This window comes from Drosophila miranda, chromosome XR (assembly GCF_003369915.1).
Source record: "Drosophila miranda strain MSH22 chromosome XR, D.miranda_PacBio2.1, whole genome shotgun sequence".
In the NCBI taxonomy this organism is placed as follows: Eukaryota; Metazoa; Arthropoda; class Insecta; order Diptera; family Drosophilidae; genus Drosophila; species Drosophila miranda.
Genome location: NC_046674.1, coordinates 24734459 through 24755239, shown reverse-complemented (window position 1 = coordinate 24755239; position 20781 = coordinate 24734459). Strand labels below are relative to the sequence as shown.

The window sequence follows — 20781 nt, the reverse complement described above, 5'->3', positions numbered from 1 at the left end:
AAAAGTTTTTTTTGCCGTAATTCAATTAAATTTGTCTTAATAAAACCCGAAGCTCACGATTTGAATGCTCTTTTATTGGTTGGATAAATGTATACAAGAAATGAATGCATAGAAGATATGTAGCGCTCACAATTAAAACCGCAATTGTTTTGTTTATCTCTCAACTATTCCAGTGACAAGGACACACCATCAAAATGGTTATGGTTAGTTCTGCGGTCCTGGGCGCTGCCGCCGGCACCGGCCTCGCTCTCCTCCTCGCCGTAACCATCGTTATGTATCGCTATTACCTGCTGCGTAGGCGCGGCAAGGAGTGGGAGGAGCTGGATCGTTGGGAAGAGACCCGCATCATGCGAAAGCTGCAGATGAAGGTAAGCGGAGTGTTTGACATTGATATGCCTGCGTTGTGCTCGGGACAGCGGGCGGACTGGTTGGATGGGTCCCACAGATTATGCCAGCAGCTCTGACTTTAACATGCCAGAAGCAGAGTACTTAAAGAAATGTTATGCAGTTAGAAATATTAATGTTCCAGTGCTTAGTTTTCATGTCGATTTGTTTTGGGCGTAGTATCGTCCTTGAACCCTATCTCTCTTAATTGTCGGCAGCCGAATGCTGCATAATCAAGCTGACTACGTATCTGTACTGTCTGTACAGGTAAAATTCAGAAGGTGATTTTCCTCATTGCAAAGGTATAATTTGATACTTAAATACAATTTCCATCACTTTATTTGGTAGGGAAGGTTCATAGTGTATGAATAATTCTTTCAACAAGTTCGTTTGTAGCTGGATGTTTCAGCATTTTGACAAAAGTTTGTAAGTTCGAGACTTTTAAGAATTGCCACATTTTCTGAAACAATTACATCCGGATACACGTTTCTTGAAAATATGATGTTTATTATTTGCAAACACCTTAATCTGACCATTTTGATTTTGCGTCTAGCGTAATCAGTGTGGATGAATCTTATCAGGTTGTTCCCACAGATGCAAGGCTGCCTTTGATGCAGTTTTTTGAAAACATAATGTTCTATGTCCTTGTCTATTGATTTCCAGTATACGTAACGGGATGCGAGTTGTTTCATTTTAGTTATTCCGATGTGTGTATAATGATTATGAATATCATGAATTTACGATCCTTGCTTGCAGAGATGATAATTGTTCTGAATATATATGTTTAACTAAATTGATTCTGTTAATTTATGTTTTTATACCCGATACTCAAAATGAGTATTGGGGTATATTAGATTTGTGGTAAAAGTGGATGTGTGTAACGTCCAGAAGGAATCGTTTCCGACCCCATAAAGTATATATATTCTTGATCAGCATCAATAGCCAAGTCGATTGAGCCCAGTCTGTCCGTCTGTCCGTCCGTCCGTCCGTCCGTCCGTCCGTCCGTCCGTCCGTCCGTCCGTCCGTCCGTCTGTCCGTCCCTATCAGCGCCTAGTGCTCAAAGACTATAAGAGCTAGAGCAACGACGTTTTATATCCGGACTTCTGTGATATGTCACTGCTACAAGTATATTTCAAAACTTTGCCCCGCCCACTTCCGCCCCCACAAAGGGCGAAAATCTGTGGCATCCATAAATTCAAAGATACGAGAAAACTGAAAATCCGCCCCCGCAAAGGACGAAAATCTGTGGCATCCACAAATCTCAGAGACTATTAGCGCTAGAGTAACCAAATTTGGTATCCGCACTCCTGTTAGATCTCACTATAAAACGTATATCTCAAAATTTCGCCCCACCTCCTTCCGCCCCCACAAAGGGCGAAAATCTGTTGCATCCACAATATTGCAGATTGGAGAAAACTAAAAACGCACAATCATAGAGAATGACCATATCTATCCGGTTGCGGAATCTGGATCAGATCGGATAATTTGTATAGCCAAAAGCAACAAATCAATTTGCAGTGGCTAGGCAGCGCCCGACGTCACGCTCAGACTGATTTTCTGTCTCTCTCGCACGCACTCTTTGTCGTGTCGTTTAATATTAGCGGCGTCTGCCGGAGGAGAGCCATACTGACTTAGTATCGGGTATAACTGTAGAGTTGCGGTGTCCGCAGCAACTCACAACGTTCCCCCTCGTTTTTTTCTGAGGTGGCTTTCAAAGCGACTTCGCCGTATTGCGTGTAATTTTGGAACTAACAAGTAAAGTAAAGTACAAGTAAAATACATAGAAAACAGAAGATTTTTACATGTAATCATTTCAAATGTAGAATATTCATGAATCCATCATGATCTTCTGATGTCAAATGTAAAATCTTGTTCGCTGTTAACATGGTTTGATGGAAAAGGTCTATAGCCCTATGACATTATAATTAGAATTTGCTGACTGACTAGTTGCAAAACCAGAGATAGCAGTATGGGGAAAAGCAGTGGGAGCAGTGTGTGGCTTTCGGCCAGCAGAAATTATCATTTGTTACACTTTTCAGATCCATTTTTGCTAGCTGGCTGGCTTTGTGTGTTGGAAACCGTAATTTTGTCCCAAAGGCTGAAGACGGCTACGAGAACTAATTTTACGTTTTGTCTCTCATGCTATCTCACTCTTCTTAACAATGTCCCAAACACTTTTTGGGACAGATTGATGGATCGATTTACTCGCACTTTCCACACCGGTATTTTTCGTTATTTCAATATTTTGTTATCTTAAGACATAGTTAATTAATAAAAAAAATATATAATCTAATAAATAGTGAATAAATCACAACCAGCGGAATAGCAGAGAAACAATAGATTTATAATAAATAGATATAGATAGATAGATAGATTCGATAGTATACGAATTTTCAAGAGAAGATATATGTATATGTGCATCAAGTTTGTTGGAACTTAGAAAAGTACAAAAACTAATGGCAGTTTTGCTTGAAGTGCAATGTAATATGTATTTCAAGCCATAAATTGTAAAAATTTCGATTAAATGTAAATTATAGTCATCCGAGCCTGCTACTTCTGTTTTGCGCTGCCATTTTGAATCCTCGAAAATCAAAACAACCACAAAAGATACAAATGTATCTTTGATGCTGCTGCTGGGAGCTGGTATAACTGAACGAATAGCCCAACCATATCATTGAAGCCGTAGCAAAATCGGTTTCATTATGAATAATTATGCAGCTGGGGGTTGAACGCTTAGACCTAGGCCAACACGTGCTGGCGAGGAGAGAGAGGGTCAGTGAAGCGTTTTATGATTGTAAATTCTGTTTTTATTAACTGGCTTTGGCCGTTGACAGCGGGGTAAGGGTAGGGGCAAGGGTAAGGGTAAGTGGCGGCCATAAGGGTGCGAAGCGTTTCTGGTTTTGTTTGTTGTTTATTATATAATTTGATTAGACGTTAAGTGTTTAAGTGTTTCTCTCTTTTTTTTGGGATGTGCAGGAGCGGTTTCTGATATTCCAGTCGTTAGACTCTTCTCCGCCCTCATCAGAGTGTACATCCACACCCCAGCAGGCCCCTCGACATAGCCACAATATTGACCACAACAAACAAAACTCTTCGAGTGTCCTGATTAATAGCATTGTCCTTGGGTCCAGCGCGGCCTTGACCATATACCGTAGATATATAAAAAAGAAACCTATAAACATCCATTTACGGGTATATGCATTGAATTCTTCTCTCTAAGAAAGAGGAGTACCTGAGTTTCTCCGTCGCAGGACAAACAAACAAAACTGCATATCACTGCAAGTGCGGATCGTGTGTGGGTCCTTTGTTAGCTGTCCCTTGTCCTTTGTCCTTTAACACTGACTTTTCATTCATGAACACAAGACTCTACAAAAAAATACAAGAATGAAAAAGTTCCCATTGTTTTTGGTTGATATTTTTTGAGCATTTTGCGGTAAAGTACTTTGATATAGTTTTTCTATACACCCAAATATTGTATCCCGATAGAACAGTACTTTCTCCGGTCAGGAGAAACAGACCCTGGGGTCTATTTATTCAGCAACACGCAGACTCAAAACCAGAAACCACCTCAAAGCTCATTCGTACATTATTCATGGGTAAATATGAATGTACTCGTATATCGTATATGTACATATGAATGTGGAACTACTTCAGATATAATATAATGAAGTCATATTTGTTGTATCAACAAAAAATGCTTGGATAAACAAACCCTCGACTGCACACCATAAGCATAAGTAGCAACAATGGCAACTACAACAATCAGTCAAAATGCAAATGTCACAACCAATTAATGTCAATAAATGATTAACCCAATCTCTGGCCATTTCAACCCGGCTCGGCTCGGCTCAGCTCGGCTCGGCACGGCTCTGGTCGATCTCCCCTTGACGGCGGTGGTGGTTTCGCTGCCTCCCTGAAGCACCACACCACCCTTCTGATGGAGAAATCCGGTTGGGAGTATTCCTCTTCCTCGGAGGGGATAAACATTTTGTTATGCTTTCATTTGTTCAGCGTTTACGCGAGTTTTGTTCACAATTAAAATGGAATTTCTCCCTCAGCCCAGTCCCAGTCCCAGTCAGGGCTCCCGATACGAGTTTAAAGAAAATTCTGCTTATGCGTAGATCCTAAACTTGTTATTTGCATATGTATATTGATATGATCTGGCAGATCATGCATATATCCCAGAGAGTCCAAAACAATAACTAAGTCAATAGCACGATCCAATTCTAGAAAGAAAATACAAATGGAAAACTGGAAAATTGAAAAGAAATTTCTGACCCAATCGAGCGTGAAATGGACAACAAACGGAAGTGGTCAATAAAGAAAATTTCAAGGGCTCAAACAATTGTTAAAAGGCGGTTAGAAACTACTGGCTCTTGTTCTTTTCCTGCGCACGAGACCAACGCAACGCCAAAAAAAACAAAAACCAAATAGAAAGGCCAGTCCAGTCCAAGGAATTTCGGCAAAAATATGAACACAACAGCAGCTGCTGCTGGTGCTCCATATATTAGGTCTGATCCTGCTCCTGGTCCTTTTTTGCACGGCCCGCCAATTAAGCAGAAGCCAACAACTGTTAAAAAGTAGGCGAAAATTCGGATCGCCTACGTGGAGGACCGATAGCTCTCCCGACCCGGCCGGGTCCAAAGAAGCCGGACAACAATTAACGTCAGCAATTGTGATCGGTTTTATAGCCACTTAACATACGATCAACTGCTGCCAGGCCAATGACAATGTAGCACCTTCCAGACAATGCAATGAAAAGGACAATTATAGGTAAATCCTTAAAGTCAGTTAACAAATGATAAAACTGCCGCCATAATTCTATGTAATGTAACCCAAAAACAACACGATTTCTTCTATAGCCCGAATGCCGTCGGCAGCGGCGTCGCTCTGTCTGGCATCTTGGCCTGACCTGGCCCAAACACACTGCTGCCAAGACAAAGGCTCGACGTGCGTCGAGTCTCGGATTTGCTTTGCTGCAGGACAGGACTGCATCAATGAATGAAACAGAACTGAATGGACCTGGTCCTGGTTCTGGTTGATGCATGATCCTGCCATTGTTCGACCTTGCACAAGCAGAAGAATGAATCAATAAAATTACGCCAAGGCGAGGACTCAAAGGAGAGTTGGGTTGGTTGACAATACGCTAGGAGCGGGAGTAGGAGCGGGAGTAGGACCCGGGGACTGACAGTAGTGGCTGCAGAGTTATAGCACTCGACAGTGGCAGCCACTTGGGTCATAAGTTGCCATGAAATTGGCATTAAACGGTCGAGGGCTTGTCTTCTTCTATGGATTTAAAACAAATCGATTGGTAATACATATTACACGTACATGTGGTATAAACTGTGGGGCTTTATACATATTAGAGCTACGAGTATTTCTAAAAACATTGCTCTTCGTTGACGGCTGAAATTTAAGTAGAAACTTATAAAATAAACTTTTATGCGGAAGAATATTTGGGGATAATGCGGTATTAGAAAAACCCTCAAATGTGTCTGAATCGATCAGTGCCAATCTTGGATGCTACTCGGGAACATTTTCACAGAAGTTTTGAGAATATCAAAATCGAAAAAGGATGAAATTCGAATTACCACTAACAGAAGTATGAAACCCTGAAGCTCTACTCTGAATGCAACCCAGGAACAATATGTTCTTCAACAAAGAAATTCATAAATATATGTGAAAATGTACAATCAAAAACCTAAAACTATTTTCCAACCCATCTACATTATTCTCACTTCACGCAAATACAAGAAATGAGATACCTTCGAGAGATACAAAAAATGGAGTATTATTTAGACTCCATGTACTGTACCACTAGGCGTAATTTGATCTAACTTAGCCTGAACAAATTCAGTGTCGTTTAAAAAGCTCTTTGGCAGTCTCAACTTTCAATTAAACTCGAGTCATAATACGAAAACGCAGATGAAGATTCGTTCCAGCCAGAGGCGAGGCACACTCGCAGGCACAAAGGGTACGCATACAGATACGGATACATGTGCAGATGCAGATACACTACTATGCCTTCCATTGGGAATGATCTGACTGGAGACGGGGCACGACGAGCCAATGGCGGAGCGTAAATGGCAACAGTTGCCGCTAAATGGTGACTTAATGGCTGAAGAGACACACAAACCACCCTCGAATTGGTCTTTAGGGGTGAGTGTCAGTGCGAGTGTGAGTGCGTGTGGAAAACAACCCCCGAAGACACAGGGTCGTTGCCTATATAAGATACGGATAGCGGTCCAGTAGCCAGACAGTCTCGTTCAGCCAGCGATCGTGTTCACTACCTCAGTCCAGGCCAAGCTCAATAAACAGAAAATGTCGCGCTCTTTCCTGATGGATTCCCTGCTCAGCGATATGCCGCCCCTAAGCAAGAAAAAGGAACCTTCCAGCTCCGCTAGCCAAGGAGCCAGTGCAGCAGCCGCCGCGGTGGCCGCAGCAGCCATGTTGCCCACCATCCCCATTCTGCCATATCCGGCCAGCTATGTGGGCAGCTACCTCTTCTCCCTGGGCATCCAGCAGCAGCAGCAACAACATCAGGCGGCCATGGCAGCAGCAGCTGCCCTCCAGCAGCATCCCCATGCCCACGCCCATGCCGGGACCAGTTCCGGCTCGCTCTATCATCCTTACGCCCAGCTCTTCGCCACCAAGAGGAAGTCCAGCGGGTTCAGCCAGTACGAGAACTGCTATCCGTCGCCACCGCTCTCAGCCAACCCTAGCAGCAGCTCCCAGCAGATGCCTCTTCACTCCTTGTATGGAGGAGCTCCGGGAGCGGCCTGCCCTCTGCCCCTCCCCGAACCAGGCAGCTTCTGCACATCGCCCTCGGCATCCTCGTCGGCTTCCCTGGATTACACCAACAACTTCGATGATCAACCACAGGCGAAGCGCTTCAAGCACGAGTCCTCCTGCTCCCCCAACAGTTCCCCACTGAAGTCCTCGGCCGTGCCATCGGACATCACCCCACTCATCAGCGACTATGCCGATTCGAGCAAACGGATTCGTACCGCCTTCACCAGCACCCAGCTATTGGAGCTGGAAAGGGAGTTCTCCCACAATGCCTATCTGTCCCGGCTGCGTCGCATCGAGATCGCCAATCGCCTGCGGCTCTCCGAGAAGCAGGTCAAGATTTGGTTCCAGAATCGTCGCGTGAAGCAGAAGAAAGGCGGCTCCGAGAGTCCCACATTCAATCTCTCCACCAACTCTGGTTGCAGTCCCCAGACCTCGCCCCACGCCCCCAAAGTGTGCGAACTGAAGGCGGAAGCGTAATCTTGGGACTGAGTCGAGATCCTCTTCCTGATTGTATAGTAGATCTAATTTTTTTTTGCGCAGGTAGCTAGCCTTAAATAACTTTTTTTTCTTCTTTTTTAAAATTTTTTTTATTTACAATAAGTAATGTTAGTTATTTATAATTAAAATTAACGGGAATAGAAAGTTCCCAGTAAAACCTACTATTATACAAAATAAATACCCTAAATCAAATAAATGAAATAATTGTAAATATATTGTCTTAATTGATTCAAAACAGATCTTGAAAAGATTATTTAAAAATGAAAACCGAAGATACTCGTTGAAAAATACAGACCTTTGGGGTAATACCGAAGCTTGTTCCCAAATGTCAAAAGTATTATATGCATTTTCCCAGAAATTTACATTCAGAAATTCAAATTTCTGAAGCGAAAATCGATCCATGCCAGAGTTTATCTTCATGACCTCTTTGGACGCCTCAAACCTGCGATCACAAGGATGAACCGATTTGATGGTGGTTGCGGTGGAGCAGAGCATCTCCATCAAGTACGAGTACTAGCCATCTATGAGCTAAAACTACTGACTACCCATCGCACTGCCGACTTCCACAGTGCCCTGGAGAGATTTCCATCGGCTATGCTGCTCCACAGCCAATAGGTTTGACAAATTTTTGGCATGTTCCTTTATTTGCCTGCCGTTAATCCACTCATTCAGAAAATAATTTTCAAAATATACAGAACCGGAAATTTGTCAGATTTAATTTTGCACACATCTCAACGCTGTACTTTTTTTTTGGCAACTAAAATGTGCAAAATTGAGTTGCTTTGATGCTCGTTAAGTCGACAGGCCTGACAAATCGCTGGACAAGTCGTGTCTTTTGGGGAAATCTCATTTGAAAATCTGTCATAGGATGGTTGTTAGCAGGGCTTAGTGAGTGTTATAGGATGGTTGTTAGAGTATGTGAAACATAAATGACTGGAAGGATGTGAAAGACAGATCCACTGCACCGCTTGGAATGAATTGAATCAGCTCGGAGATCATTAATGCTTCTTATAAAATCGTTCTTAGGATCTTTTTTTCGAAAACACTTATTCAATTTTGTATAATCAGTACATACGCTATATAAATGTTTGTTCTGACTAATTGACCAATGACTGATGACTAGCAGTCAGTGCACAGTCCAATGTACGAAATTTGGAAAATTGTCCCACCACTTTCATGATTCTGTCTGCTGATTTCAAATCATGGCAGTCGATATTTTTGAGTCCAGGCACACGTTACTCGACACTAAGATACCCGGGACTTGATATTAAGGTATCTTTATGAAAAAAACTGAAAAAGGGAGGGGAGGGAATAGAAGGAGAAAGAGAGTAAAAGAGTGACGGTGTTAAGCTTCTCCGTGAGAGGGAGACTCACACACACAAAGGTAGAGAAATTGCCTTGCTTATTCTGGCTATAAAGATTTCAAATATATGTACAAACGGGATAGAATGGTTTTACAATCGTGGCTTGTAAGAAATTCTCTAATGGTCATAAGTTCATAATTGCAGTCTTTTCTATGCGGCCAATGCTTCGGATTGTTTAGTGATTTGTTTCTACCACGATAAGCGGTCCTTTTGATAAGTAATAGAAATAATTCCAATTTATTTTCTTGAGTATAAATAATACATATTTTAGACCGATTCTATGCATTCGTTCCGCAGAACATAAAAGATCTCGAAACGGATTGTGTGGTCTGCTGATTCCAAGCCGCAGTTTTGACAAAAAAGACATTTTTTGCCAAATCATTGGAATTTTTAATTAATCATGGACATCATTTGTGGTGGGGTGGGGTGCGAGTGCGCCAATAGAGCTGGTCTTAGGCATTTCCCACGACACTTCAAATTGCACAAATTAATGATGCCAACTCAGCTCTGCTGTCCGGACTCCGGACGATTCTTATCATTTCGGATAGTGCAGGCAATACCATCCAGCACCGAGTGTGGTGACAAACCCAAAACGAATCAAGCGCATCAGAAACCTGCTCAAAGAACTCTCATTCAGAATTCATTCAACACTGGACAATTATTCAATGAATGCGAACAACTGCAAGGACCTGGAACTGGGACTAACTCTCATTGTGCTATCCCAAGGGGTGCGGTGCTAATAAACGCAATTGCACCTACGCCCCTCTGGGCCATCGTTGGAAATGAGAATGAAACTGAGAATGGGAATGGGAATGGCACAAAAATAGCCCAGTCGGCGGTTTTAGGCGGAATTTCGGTATTCTATTCTCTTTGCACTCCTTGAAAATTGCCCTCCTGCTCGTACCTGATCCCTCGCCTGGATCGTTATCTACTGGAGTTCTTAGTTTGTGTCCTCAAGTGTGCGCCTCTTCCACTTGAGCTGAAGAGCTCTCAGCTTCCCTGCCTCTTGAGTCTCAAGTACTGCAACAGCAGGTAGGAGGACTCCTTGACTCCACTCTTGAGGATTTTCGCTTGCAAACTGTTTCCAGGAGTGTTGCGAAAATGTTTTTTGTTTTATTTTTTTTGTGTTTAATTTGTTGCGTAGGCTGCCGATCTTTATCGGGAAGATTTGATTTGATTGCTTTGGAGACAATATGAAGGAGTTGGTCACGTGAACTGGGTGACTGGAAAACACTACTCAAATTGAGCACAGATTATGAAATACTAATATCGAAATTTCGATATATGGTATGTAGATAGGTATGATCTTTTTCCCTACAAGCCAAGTAAATCTTGGGGATAGAAAGGTTAATTTTATCTTTAACCATATGCAATAAATCCAAAGGAAATCTCGAAATAATATCACTCTTAAAGTCCCCTCTGTTTTCTATTTCTACCACGAAGATAGTTTCGTGAATTGAATTTGCATATCAGCTACATCCCTACATCAGCTACATCCCACTCTTTGAAGCACCTTTGGCCAGATGTCTCAGATAATTCTTGAGTACTTTCCATGTCCCGCTGTTTTTTTTGTTTTTTTTTGAAGCCATACTGTGCTAACAGACAATTTATGAATGAATAGAGACTCAAGTGCAGAAACTCTTCAGTTTAAAGTGTATGCGCCCATCGGGATCGGGACACTCCTTATGAATGAATGCGCAGCGATGCCTTCGTCAAGGCTGAGGAATTCCTTTCTACCTCTCGGCTCTGTTAAAAGATCATTAAGAAGAAGGAAATTCCGTTGAAAATTGGACTGAATGGATAGAGAAATTCGTCAGGTGCTCACTTCTGGATGCTCGTCTAGACAGCCTGTCGCCGTCGCAGAGGAAATCCCTGGCTGCCTGTGGTGCAACGGTTGTGGTATCAAGTGTACGAGTATTTGTGTTCTACCTCCGTTTGCGGCGTGTACTAAAGTGGCGCACAAGAGCAAGTTTGGTTAAGCTTTGAAAGTTTTTCCTGGTTGTTCATTCTATAAAGCTCGCGCATAGACAAAGCTTTAAGCCGTTAAAGCACATGCTGTGAAGCTTTAAAGCTATTGTTTTCGTCATCCTCGCGGCTGGTTGAATTGTGTTGTGGGCGGATGGCAATAACGGGAATCAAGTCTGAGGTAAATCTGAGCACAAAGTCTTCAAATCCTTTAAGCTTTTGAAATGAATAAATTAACTGTAAATGTATTTTATGTCGGTGGGATTTTGTGGCTGGTCAACCCAAGGTAAACATCAGGAAAATGAGTTTTCCCCTTTATATTTTTCATCTAGTGAAATAATAATATGATTTTATTTTTCCACTGTTTTAGCTCGAAGGAAGTGGGCTTGTTTAATTCTTGGGCTGACCTATATTATACACACGTATATGTATTTATGGAATTCTTTTGTTACAATCTTGGTGGAAAACCGCACTACATGCTTCTGGTCACGCAATCAGGGACTGCCCATTAGGGATATATGGCAAACCCCACCTAATTGACCCATTAAAGAGCCCCACAACATACATATACCATCGAAACTGCCCTTATTTTGGGTCGAAAATGTTTCAGCATTCTCGCAAGGTAATTTTCTGGGCTCCAAAAGTCTTTGCGATGGGACTTTTTCTTTCAGCAATTATCCGTCTATCTAAGATTTCAATTTAGTTAGAATCCCGCTGTCACTGCCCCCTCCACAACTCCTAGACATTCTCACCTCCATCTAATGGGCTCCCTTGAAAGCTAAAACAGCACGTCATCGTCCTTGGACCACTCTGCGTATTGAATTTAATGAACTTTTTGTTAACCGGCTTCTTGGCTCATCCGCACATTGACTTGGCTGGGATCTGGGGCTGGTTCTGGAGGGGTGCGGAATGATGGAGCCATTTCTGTGGCGCCCCACAGACGTCGAGTGGCGCCTGTTTAAAATGAGATTTGTCGCTTCGTTATGCAACTGGTGACAGAATAAACTACTCGTACCATAAAATAAGGAGAGCTAGCCGAAATAATCTATATTTTCAACTCACGATTCACGAATATAATTATGACTGGGTGGTGATGGTTTCCTGTCCACCCATGGGACTGGACATATATGTATGTATGTACGTATCCTAGAATACAAATCATCTAAAATATATGCATAACATTTTTGTGTGTGTATCGTATGCAGATGAGTATGAATACGGGTTTGGAACGGAATTCATTGACATTATACACATCGAGTGGGGCACGTGGCCGGATTCCAATTATATAAAAAGCTTAAAAACACACCGCACACAATCTGCTACGAGTATCTGCATTAAAGCAGTTCAAATTTGAGCTATGCTGTGTATTCCATTTGGCCCCGAATGAAAAGAAAAAAACAGAAAAAGTAGAAAAAGTTTACGCCGACACGCAGTCGGGCCTATGAGTGAATGAACTTTTTGATTAAATGATGGAACGGGATGGGACGAGATGGAATGCCGCGAAGATTCCTACGGTAACTCCAAAGAAAAGCATGCACACTTCTTGGCTAATCTTTAAGATTAAAGTTACCCTCGATGGGGGCCTTGGAGAAAAACATCTGCAAATACACAACAAAATGCCCAAATTCAGACTAAAAACAAAACGAGACAAAATAAAGCGATAATAAGAACACGAAAGCAAAAAAAAGCTTAGTTGTTATTAAAAAAGAGAAGATGGAATAAAGAGATGAAACGAAATCAGGTCTTAAACGGGGACAGGAACTGGCGGAGCACAAGAATAAATACGAGTATGCCAGCATACGAGTACTCGTGCCTTCAGGGCAAAACGACAACGACAACGACAGGAACGTTGACAATTTTCGCCAATGCCAAAGGCCCATCTCTCACCAAATCTTCCCACCCTCCCCCACCAACGCCTTCGCCAAGTGCGTTAAACTTTGTCGTCGGCACAGGTGGCCTGGCTGCGGGCTTATAGATGAGGCAACTTGTTGCTGAAACAGACACAGAAACTGACACAGAACGAAGGAAATAAAGATACAAGAGCCAGGCAGGGAGAGAGAGATGGAGACACAGTCAGAGACAGAGAGAGCAACGTGCAGCTAAGCTGTCCCGTCTGTCTGGCCTGGAATGGAGCTGGAACTTTCTGCCCGTGCTGTGCTGTGTGCGTATTGAAAGTGCCATTGGCCTACATGCGTGTGTAAGGACAGGGGCTGTGGTGCCCCTATAAAGGGGATTGAATTGCAAATGGAATGTTTGGCACACAATACTCTGCTTTAATCGCCAACAAAGTATAGTAAATGAATAGTTTACAAATCTATAAAACATAAACACATCAAAAGTGATTAAAAACCAACTTAGATCACCCTCTTGCGCCTATTGCTAAGCCACTGCCTCTGTGGATGTATGTGGCTAGTGCGAGTATCTTTGCTTTGTCTGATGCGCTCCACTTCAAGTAGTCTGTCTGCCTGGAAAGTTTTCTCGCCACAAAAAGTATCCACAAACCCACTGACTTACACAAAAATATATGTACAAACACCCTACACTATTCGGTGTGTTTGCCTGTTGCAAACAGAATGCAAAAAAGCAGAGCAGAGCGTAGCGAAGAAAGAGCGAGACACAAGACAGAAAAGAGTGAGATGGAGGGGAGGAGGAGTCAAAGCTTCTGCCATTGCCATGGGTAAAATGCCTTTGCAGCTTGCTCAATGTCAGCTTCGGTGCGCTGCTCTCGCTGTGTGTGTTTTTTTCAGGGGCAAACATGACAACAGGTAAACACAGGCCCAGAAGTATACGTATAGCTGTATGTATGTATGTACATGGGTATGCAATGGCAGCAGGAGCTGAACAACAGAAGCGGAGCTGGCGTCAATTAAGGTCGTTTATGGTAACTCGAGTCGCAGTTACGGACGGTCATTAGATGACGAAAAACGCCAAAAAGTATTCAACAAATTGAATCACGGGCTTTGCCAAGGCAACACACACCCGTACATACACATATGTACACATACACACAATTCTTATCTCTTTGAGAGAGCTTTCAAGGTGAAGTCGCTTTCACTTTTGAAAGCTTTCTCTTTTTCGAGCTCTGCTGTATGCGTTATTTGATTACAGCCTGGAGTTTGCAGTTTTTCCTGTGTTGGGTTTAATAAATAAGTACATTTCCTAGACCCTAGATGTAGATATTGGAAAGATATTACCTGCTCAAGGTAAAGGGTGCTCAAACCCTTGAAAAACAAACGATTTAAACTCTCGGAAAGATGCGTTCGTGAGGGAGCGTTCAACAGCTGTTTGGGTCCTTCAAACGCACAAACAAGGCAACAAGTTGCGAAAAAGCTTTCGAACTTCGAACTGAAAGAATTCAATGCCAAATTGGATGAGCTTTCCCCAATTTCCTTCGCCTGTCGTCGTCGTTTCCTTTACGACGCACGCTTTAGGCAAGGCCGACAGGACCAGCGAACATTCGAACAACTGTGTTTTTTTTGCAACTTGTTGTGCGCTACTGTAGTCGGTGGCTCCGTAGCTCCGTAGCTCGTCTGTTGCTCGAATCGAGAATCAGTACCCCGCGTACAGCTCCAATGTGAGGAACACATCTCTCTCGGTCTCGTCGTCTCTCCCAGGACATCTCTGTGGCATGGCTACCAACAAAAATCGCTGAACACAAATTAATGGAAGCCAAGAGAAAACTTTCAATTGAGTTTTGCGCTGTTGCTGTTATTCGTGTGCTTTTGTGCGGTCCCGTGCCTGTAACTCTGCCTGTGGTGGTGTGTTCCTGCAATATGGCCAAGTGTTTTTTTTTTGTTGAAAAATGTTAACGAAGTTTAAGCCGAGCGCTCTCTAACCCCCCCCCCCCCCCAGTCTGCTGCGTGTGTGCGTGTGTGTGTGGGTCTTTAACTTAAAGAGAACGAACTCCAAGTAGGTAAAAGTACCGTTGAAACTGTTGCTCGGCTGGCTGTGGCTCTTTCTGTGCTCCGTCTCGTCGTCTCCCTTCCACTGAAGTGGAAACCTTATCTCTGCCCATCTATTATTTACTCGTTCATTTTCATAGCAAATCAAATGTGTCGGCAGCCGTATCCTAATGAGAAGCATCCACAATGTGTACCTATGAATACCCTATTTATACGCGAGCATACATCCATATACGTACATATGTAGATAAATAAATATTCATGGGGTCCAAGCAATAGCCAGGATTGCTCCTGCAACTTGTTGGCTTTAAGTTAATTCGGAATTTAATTTAAGAATTTGTACTTTAATAAGTTGGTGTTCTACTATTGGTGTACTCGTAGCTAGATCTTTCTCTGGATAGAAGGTATGATGAGGGTTGGGATGTGTATATCTTGGCCAAATTTCAATTTGAAAATGTTTGGAATTTCGATTAAATTCCAAACGTCAGAGCGGAAAAAGCGGAACTTGAAAATTCTGTCCTAGACCAAAAAAAAGAGAGAAAGATGCTGCGGCTGTCCCTGCGTCTATCAGCCACAACAAATTTGTATGAGCCTTGGTCCTTTGCCACAAGGCCCCAAGCTCCAGATCCCGTTCCAGTCCCCACTGCAGCTGATGAGTCCCCTATGTAGTCATTGTCCCATCTTTAACCTACCATTTCAGGCCTAGTCAGGGGCGCAGACCATAAAGCAAAGTTAATATAATTATTTATAGATAACGAATCAGGCGAGTGCACAAATTTGTTTGGGGGGGTACACGCCAGGGCGGCCAGACAGCAGCCTCCCCTTGGCAGAAATGAGTGTTAATGGAGCGCCTGACGGTGTGGCAGGGGGATACTGGCTGCCGTTAACCAGAGATGATGGCGCACGTCCCTCGAATCGGGAATCAAGTCTGAATATGTTTGGCCTGTCATCTCTTGGCCTCCCACCATATTAGGGGCCATTGTTGTTCGGCTGCTCTAGCTTTGAGTACAGACCCCAGTCCCGTTTCCTTTCCCGTTTGCACTCCCTTTCATCTCCTATTAAAATGGCACACGAAAGGCTTCTGGGACTGGTACGAGTGTACGTATACATATGTAAGTACTATGGTTGCCTAGACGGGAGTCGAGTCCATAAATTATATCAATGAGGGGGGAGCATATAATAGAAAAATATGTCAGCATTCTGGGGATAACAATAAGTGGCAGTCAGAGTCAAGACAGGGGCGAGGCGAGGCGACTGCGTGTGCGTGTGCGTTCGAGAATGGTGGAGAGAGCAGGCCACGCGCTGGCTTCACCTACATGTTCAGCATGTTGCATGTGCCACACAATTTGTCACAATTAAAGAAATTGGGAAAATGGCTGCAACGTCACGGGCCAAGAATAGGACGAAAGAGAAGACGTTCATGGAGGGATGTGGAGGGATCTTCTTGCACCAGATGCATTTGCTTTTCCCTCTTATTCCCTCTCTCGTTCCCCTTCCTCTTCCCTTTCTCTTTCTCTTTCTCTTTCTCTTTCTGGTTGAATGCTCGCATGCAAGTCGTAAATCTCAATTATGTTTATGAGTGTACGAGTGTACGATGCATGTACTATATATACAAAGGAAGAGAACTGGCGACTCTACAGGACTCCTCTCGGGCTGCATCTAATTTGAATCTATGTATGTACAGTAAAAACATTCCTTGCAACCTGTCTCCTCAGGGGACACATACTGTAGCTTCACACTACACACCTACTACCTTCAACAAGCTTGTTTTCTCATTTTTAAACAAAGCAAAAAGGGCCAACCTGTGTTTTGTTTTTTTAGCTTGCAATTTTAGCACAAATTGTATCTCTCTCCTTAGTACCAACCAATTTTAAATAGCCAATTTTCTATTATACACCCCCCAATCCAGTTGTTTTCCAAGCTGCATATATCTGCATATACTTATATTATATTGCATTATATTCTACATACGAAATCCGGTTCAATATGGCCATATCGATTCTGCCGTTAAGATTTCCTCAGTGCGTTGCAAACAACCGGCTAAAATTACAATACCGTGCAATGTCACAAAACGGCCAATTAGAAAGTAATGAATTTTTAATAAATTGAATACTTTCACCCAGCCCTATCGCATGGACTGGGCTAGTGATGGATTGTTTTTCACCGAATGTTATCTCATGTACACTATCCCATTCGCTGGCACTCACTCATTAGTCCTTTAGGCTGTCATCTTTTGGGTCCATGGCTGTCCGCCATGGAGAGCTGACACTGTACTTTCATCTGTCAGCTCCCAGCAATTACTTAGATAGTATATAAACACCGACACACACCCTTCCCCGCCATAGATAAGAGTGCTCATGCATACAAAGTGCATATGTATGACTTGATTGCGTTATCCTGTCCCCACTTCCCCCCTCTCCCGACCCAACCGACACCACTTCCCTGCGTTTACCCTCGATTCCCTCTTGGTTAGCCAATTCATTTCCGTCCAAAAGCTCAGCTGGCCCTAACTAACGAAGGGTTGGGGTGGGCATATGGCAGGGCGGTGAGCGGAGGGCGGAGGGGCTTACAATATGATTTATTCAAATGAATAATGTTGCTGTGTATTTTAGTGTGTGTGTCGGAGCGTGTGTCCGTGTGTCCGTGTGCCCGTGTGTGTGTGTGCAGTTAAATTAGTTTACTTGATTTCCGCTGGACATTTGGTTGGTTGGATTTGACTCGATTGCCGGATGTCGAATTGATTGAAAAATATGGAAAAATATGGAATATATTGAGGGGCAAATGTGCATGGGAAATGCAGGCTGACAGATATTCGCATAGTAAATTAAGGCTTCCAGAAGCTACTTTGCAATGCAGCACTTAAAAATCCACAGGGACAGCGATACAATATCGAAAGGAAAATATAAAAAAATTTACCAAATTTCCACGTATTTAAAAAGAGCTGTTTTCAATACACAGTATGAATGTTGAACCTAAAATGCGGTCAAAATTTCATTATTATACTTTTTTTCATCAACCACAGAAATCAGTGGACATTCTAGTAGTATTACGTATTAAATCCTAACTATAGTTTAAGTATGATTTTGATTTCGATGATTACATAAGAAATGGGAAAACATAAACACTACACCGATATTAGGCATTAATAATACAAAAGAATGAAACAGTTTTACAAAAGAATGTTTCTTTTTTCTCCACTGTTCGGTGATGCCCATTTGCATCCTGGCATTACAATTCATTTGTACTGCTTTAAAGATACAAGCCAAAAAATATGACCTGACGTTACGTTAAAAAACCCAAAGTTGTTTTTGAGATAGGGGTACAAAATTATAAAGCTCTGTGTAACATTTTTTGGGCCAATAAATTAAGTATTGAGCGTTAATTTTCAAAGTTATTAAATGTAAAAACCTTTCCTGTACTTACGTTTCCAAATTCCAGTGTAATAAGAGTTGAAAAATATACCGTAAGCCGTAATGGTCCTATTTTCTTGGATTATTTTTAAATAGTTAAATATGTTAGGGAGGCTCTAAGGAAAATCGGTTTGTTTAGGACTCATTTCTCTTGTGGGATATAATAGTAAAGGAAAATATGACCTCAGTGCCAAAAATACCAAACACTACTCGTAAAAGAGTTAGTTTTAATTGGTTTTCAGTTGGCTAAATTTGTTATAATATCTTCACAGAATTAAATGGAAATTTGTTTTAATCTAGTCTTAATTCTAAGAATTGTGGAAAATTCTGCGAAAACTAGACGAAATTGCCATATATTTTCCAGCCCCACAACCACTGTGATGCCTGTTTGGGTTGGTCAAATAACTGATTCAATTAATTGTCCTTCAAAGATTTTCTCGGGTCACTGCATAAATATGCAGAATGGCGCAGATACAGTCTGCAGTTAATTAAAACCGCAATAAATAAACAATAAACCACGTGCATGACGAAGCGAATGATGGGCTGTGGGGGTGGGGGCGGGGCCTGATCCTGTCTTGGAGCGGGCCAGGCTTAATGCATTTATGGTCAGTGCAATATGCAAATGCAATTAAGAAGCATGTGGCGCGGAGTGGATGCTGCACAGCCGGCCCCAGCCTTACGTCCACAAAATTGTAAATGGCATCACGTAAAGCCCACAAAGGGAAGAGCTATGATGTGCGGCAATCAAATGAGTTCATACATACTCCTCCATGTACAGTATAGAGAATTTGATTTATTACAAATCCTTTCCTTCAGAGAATTTTGAAATTTAATCCTTTAACTTTTCTACAAGAGAAATGCTTAAACATTTAGGGCTTTCCCCCATTCATGCTGTTCATTGGAACCAAACCAAGTTATTTTCATCTTTTTTTCTCTACAAATATTCATATCAAGTTCGTCAGATTATTCTCTTTCTCAATCGATTTTAATATCACGCTTTCCTTGACTTTCCCATGAAAAATCACGTAAAATGTTCAATAGATTTTCGCAGGCAATTTGCAGTGACATTCAAGGGAGAGATTGGAACCAGCCTCCAAGTCGGAGTCAGAGTTTGAGCCAAAGCCCGCAGGCAGAATCCAACAGCCGCATACATAACTCAAGCACTCAGGCTTATGCAAGCAGTTTTCCAAAGCCTTATTTTTATAGCCAGTTGACAGCAGCCAGCAGGGATACAGATGTGGAGGTGCAAAGTGGGAGGAGGCAGGAGGCAGGAGGACGAGGACAGGTCCCGACATCCCGACGAGATGAAAGCCAAAAATGTTGCCCTGATAATGCGGCCACACAGACAGACATATACCAAAACCCGACTCATCGATTTGTCAAAACCTTTTTGCACGGGAAAAGGAAATGGAATGGGTAGATGGGTGATGGGAGATGGCTGGAGCAGGGTGGCAAAAAGTTGGCGCTTTGGTCTCGGAGTAAAAACGGCAATCAAATTTGAGCCAATAATTAAATTGTCCATCAAAAAAGAGACAATGGGAATGGCCTTCAGGTGCCGGGGCAATGGAAAACTGATTGCAAGCTTGTGTTCCGATGAAAACAAAACATTTACTGACAACTAATTAGTGTGATTTTAGATTGGTTTCGGCAGACTTATTTGATTCTTTATTAGTTTAGTTTTTAAGTTTTCAACGTCTAATAAAACCCTTCTCATGAACCCTTTTTGGCAACATGTAACGGACGATGTTGGTGTGAGCAGTGAGAGATGCCGACAGATGTAGCAGAAAAATGAACACGTATAAAATATGTATTCTAAAATACTTCGTTAGCTGGTACTTTTTCTTAATTGTTTCTACTATAATTAAGCTGCAATTCAAACTCAAATAAAGCTCATCCTCATCCTCATGGGTCAACTGTTCCGCAAATTACAGGTTGGTCCAGCCAAATGAAATCATCGCAATGTTGGGCTATCTCAAATAAACACGAGTATACACGTACAGCTCGGATGACCTCTGTTTATATTTAAAATTTTGAATACAGAAAATGTTGCGCCTAATTGAAACTCTTTGGGGCAAAGTCAACAAACAAGCAGCTGAACAGACACAGAGGCCATTGACGTCAGAGCACTGGCACTTGAGGGAATTGGAAAGTTTTACCCAAGTTGCCAAGGGCTGGGGATAAATTCAAGACGTTGAATGTCTCCTAGTTGTCCCAAGCCTTAGTCCTCTCTCACTGCTAACGAGATTGATGGCAGGCCCTGAAAGGTTGGATTTGAATGCACGCAACATGCATTTGGACGCGTATCGCCATCAGCATCACCTTCTCCTTCTCCATCTCCATCTCCATCTCCATCTCCATCTCCATCTATGTGTGTATCCTTCCCCAGCCCAGTCTTTATGAAAGGGAACCAAATCGGATCATGTCAATGCATTGCAGTGCAATTTTCGTTGCCGGGCCCCCAGACAA

At 42.5% G+C, this 20781-nt stretch overlaps 2 protein-coding genes across 3 annotated transcripts in view; both read left to right on the top strand.

Moving 5' to 3' along the window:
• LOC108151225 (synaptotagmin-5) overlaps nt 1-20781 on the top strand; it is a 46470-nt gene that overhangs the window by 13789 nt on the left and 11900 nt on the right. The window contains exon 2 of one of the 2 annotated variants that reach the window (XM_017279722.2): nt 174-368. In XM_017279722.2, the coding sequence (XP_017135211.1) occupies nt 195-368 (174 nt within the window). In that variant the 5' untranslated portion in view covers nt 174-194. Of the gene's footprint in view, nt 1-173; nt 369-14541; nt 14913-20781 lie in introns of those variants that run through there. The other variant, XM_017279718.2, reaches the window with a different exon arrangement.
• On the top strand, nt 5750-7880 carry LOC108151227 (GS homeobox 1). The gene has a single exon (XM_017279724.2). It carries the CDS (start codon nt 6706-6708, stop codon nt 7651-7653), a length of 948 nt encoding a protein of 315 aa, XP_017135213.1. The 5' UTR covers nt 5750-6705; the 3' UTR covers nt 7654-7880.